The sequence below is a fragment of the Lipotes vexillifer genome, unplaced genomic scaffold (assembly GCF_000442215.2).
Source record: "Lipotes vexillifer unplaced genomic scaffold, Lipotes_vexillifer_v1.1 scaffold1011, whole genome shotgun sequence".
In the NCBI taxonomy this organism is placed as follows: domain Eukaryota; kingdom Metazoa; phylum Chordata; class Mammalia; order Artiodactyla; family Lipotidae; genus Lipotes; species Lipotes vexillifer.
The window spans coordinates 2,161,309-2,164,074 of record NW_006787698.1 but is presented as its reverse complement, the minus strand read 5'-3'; the positions used below and the strand labels follow the sequence as shown (position 1 = coordinate 2,164,074).

At 62.2% G+C, this 2,766-nt stretch overlaps 1 protein-coding gene across 1 annotated transcript in view; it reads left to right on the top strand.

Annotated features, from left to right (window-relative positions):
- MLLT1 (MLLT1 super elongation complex subunit) overlaps positions 1-239 on the top strand; it is a 55,235-nt gene extending 54,996 nt beyond the window's left edge. Inside the window, exon 12 of the mRNA XM_007460734.1 lies at positions 39-239. Coding sequence (XP_007460796.1) covers positions 39-239 — 201 coding nt within the window. The remainder of the gene's footprint in view (positions 1-38) is intronic.
- The last annotated feature ends 2,527 nt before the right edge of the window (positions 240-2,766 follow it).

Sequence of the window (2,766 nt, the reverse complement as noted above, 5' to 3'; positions counted from 1 at the left end):
TAGGCAGCCCCAGGGAATCACTCTCCATTCTCCTCGAGGGTCTGGTGGGGGGCGGGGTCCACCCCAGCCTAGCGCCCTGTCCACTGAAGCCACCTGCCACCACCCTCCAGATCGTGAACCTGATCGAGGAGACCGGCCACTTCAATGTCACCAACACCACCTTCGACTTCGACCTCTTCTCCCTGGATGAGACCACCGTGCGCAAGCTGCAGAGCTACCTGGAGGCGGTGGCCACATGACCCTGGGCCGGGTGCCGGGCCGCGTCCCCGGGGTCCTGGGAGGCCACGTCTGGGCCCCGCCTTCCCTCCTCTCTCGACTTGCCCACCCGCAGCACTGCCTTAGTGACCGCCCTGTCCTCGGCCCACACGGCCAGCTGCACTTTCCTCGTCGGGAGCCCTGGGGCCGAGGGGCCCAGGCCGGCACTGCTGCTCCCCGACACCCTGGGGCCGTCACCTGGGCCCCCCTTGGAAAGTGGCTTGTGTACTCCCGAGGGGGAAGAAACGTGCCCTGCGGTGGGGGCCTCGCTCCTCGGTGGGGCGTGTGGCACAGCTTCACTGCCCGGGCCCCTCTGAGAGGCTGGGGCACTGCCTCTGGCCTCCCCCAACGGTTCGGAACACCCCACCGCGCCCCAGGACCTCAGAGGGCTCCTGCCGCACCAGGACGGGCCCGGCTCGTCCTCCGCGTCAGCCAGACACGGCCCCGTGTTGGCTCTCACTGTGCTGGGACTCCGTGCTGTATAGTTCTCTCTCTATTATATATATATGTCTGCACTGTAGGTACCGAGCGGTTCCCGGGTGTGCATTTCCAGGGCAGCAGTGCACGTGGGGGTGGGGGGTGTAAGGCGGGACTTGTAGGTTGTGATGTCTCCGCTGGCCTTGGCGTCGGGCCGAAGGCCGGGCTGGAGCGCCAGCTCACCCTCTGCAGGTGCAGGGAGGACGCCTCCTGCTGCTCCCGGGGCGGTGAACACTGCGCGCCGTCTCCAGGAGCCGCCCTCCCAGTCCCCAGCCAGCCGCGGGCTGAGGCTGGGTCGGCGTCCTGGGGCTCGTCCTCTTCCTCCTTCCATAGGATCCTCTTCCTTCTGTTGACCGAGTCTTCGAACTTTGGAAAAAATGAGCTTTTGCCAAATAAGACGGGATAGTTTGTGGAGTTTTTTGAGGAGCATCAGGACTCAGAACCAGCCCCTCGTGCCTGGGCCCCGGCTGGTGGCAGGCCCTCCCACCCCTGCGATTCACGCCGGTCCGGGGCTGGAGACCCAACTCCTCGCACGCCTGAAACTCTCCAAGGGCCAAAGCCAGCTCCTCCCCCCCCGGCCAGAACGCCCTCACAGAGTCAGCCCACCTTGTGGTGGGCTCCTGGGGGCTGGGGACCTCGACTCAAGGCTCCTCTGGTCCCCACCGGCGCCAGGAGAGGAGGCCGGGGCTGGAGCCAGGCTCACTTCCCTCCCACCCACTGTCGGACGGCCCCTCCTCCCCCCAGTTTGTGAATTCCCACGTGGGGTGTGCCACGCGCCCCTTCCCTGTGGTCCCTGACCATTGTCACTGCTCTGATTCTGTCTGTCTGTCAGGCAGACCCCAAACACTCCCTCGGGAGCCCCGCCTCCAAGGCTTCCCCGAACGCCAGCCTTCCTGGTGAGATCCCAGGACTCGGGGAAGGCCCGAGAACTTTCAGAGGAAACTGCCGTGACTCCTCGCCATCTGCTCTGATTCTCTCCCAACCCCACTGCCTTGAGGTATTAGGAAGAGGGCAGGCCTGTGTGGCAGGCTTCGTGCTGCCACCGTCCCCTTCTCCAGGCAGGCCAACAATACTCCAAAGTGGGGCACTTCTCTTCTCTGGAAACTCTAAGACATTGGACAGAAAGGACTGGCCCGAGAGCAGCAGCTGCCTGGTCCTCTGTGCACAGAGGCCGCTGGGGGTCGCGGGTGGGAGCCTCAGCCCAAGGGCCCTGGTCTTTCTCCTTCCGGAGGATCTCCTGGGAGGGGCTGTAGGCCCTCCCGGCTCTGTGACTGGGCAGCCCTCTGCTCAGGAGCCAGGCTCTGCCCCTGAGGCAGCTAGAGGAAGGCCGGGCTCTCGGGCCTGCCCTTTGCAGCAGCAGCAGCAGCAGCAGCAGCAGCAGCAGCATCTGGCCCTGCCTGCTGTTTCCAGGGCCTCTGGAAGCACCAACCCATTTCTGTTACCTCCTCTGGCCAGAAGGCCCCAGTGCTGTCCTCCGGAGCTACTCTGGGCCCAGTGCTGGCCCTGTGACCACCTGATGGACGTGCCAGGCAGCCAGGGCCCCGACCATGGCATTCCCAGCTGCTCCCCCCACCCCACCCCCAGCTGCCCGGCAGCTGGGCCCACCAGGGCTCTGGGGACGCTTCCATAGGAAGGGGCCGGCACTTTGTGATTGCCGTGTGTTTAGTGTTAAGCCCCCTGACCCCAGTGCAAACCCCGGTGTTTTGCTATCTCCTGAAGAAAATGTAAACCGACGCCTGAAAGCAAAAGGTATCGAATACCTTTCTTACCCACAAGGGTTTTTACAAAGAATGTGTCTAACTAGGAACTAGGACACTCATCGGCCCGAGACCAACTCTTGGATAAGAGGAATAAAGGAGAATTGTGTTTGTAATAAGTTACAGGATTGTTTCTGTCCTGGATTTTAAACTTTTTGTTAAATTGTGAAATTATGGAGGAGTTTTATAGAAAAAAAGTGAAATAAAGTCAGATGGGAAAGCAGAGTTATGTGTAGAGCTTCATGCATCTGCTTGCTTCCCCCCATTGTGGAGTTGG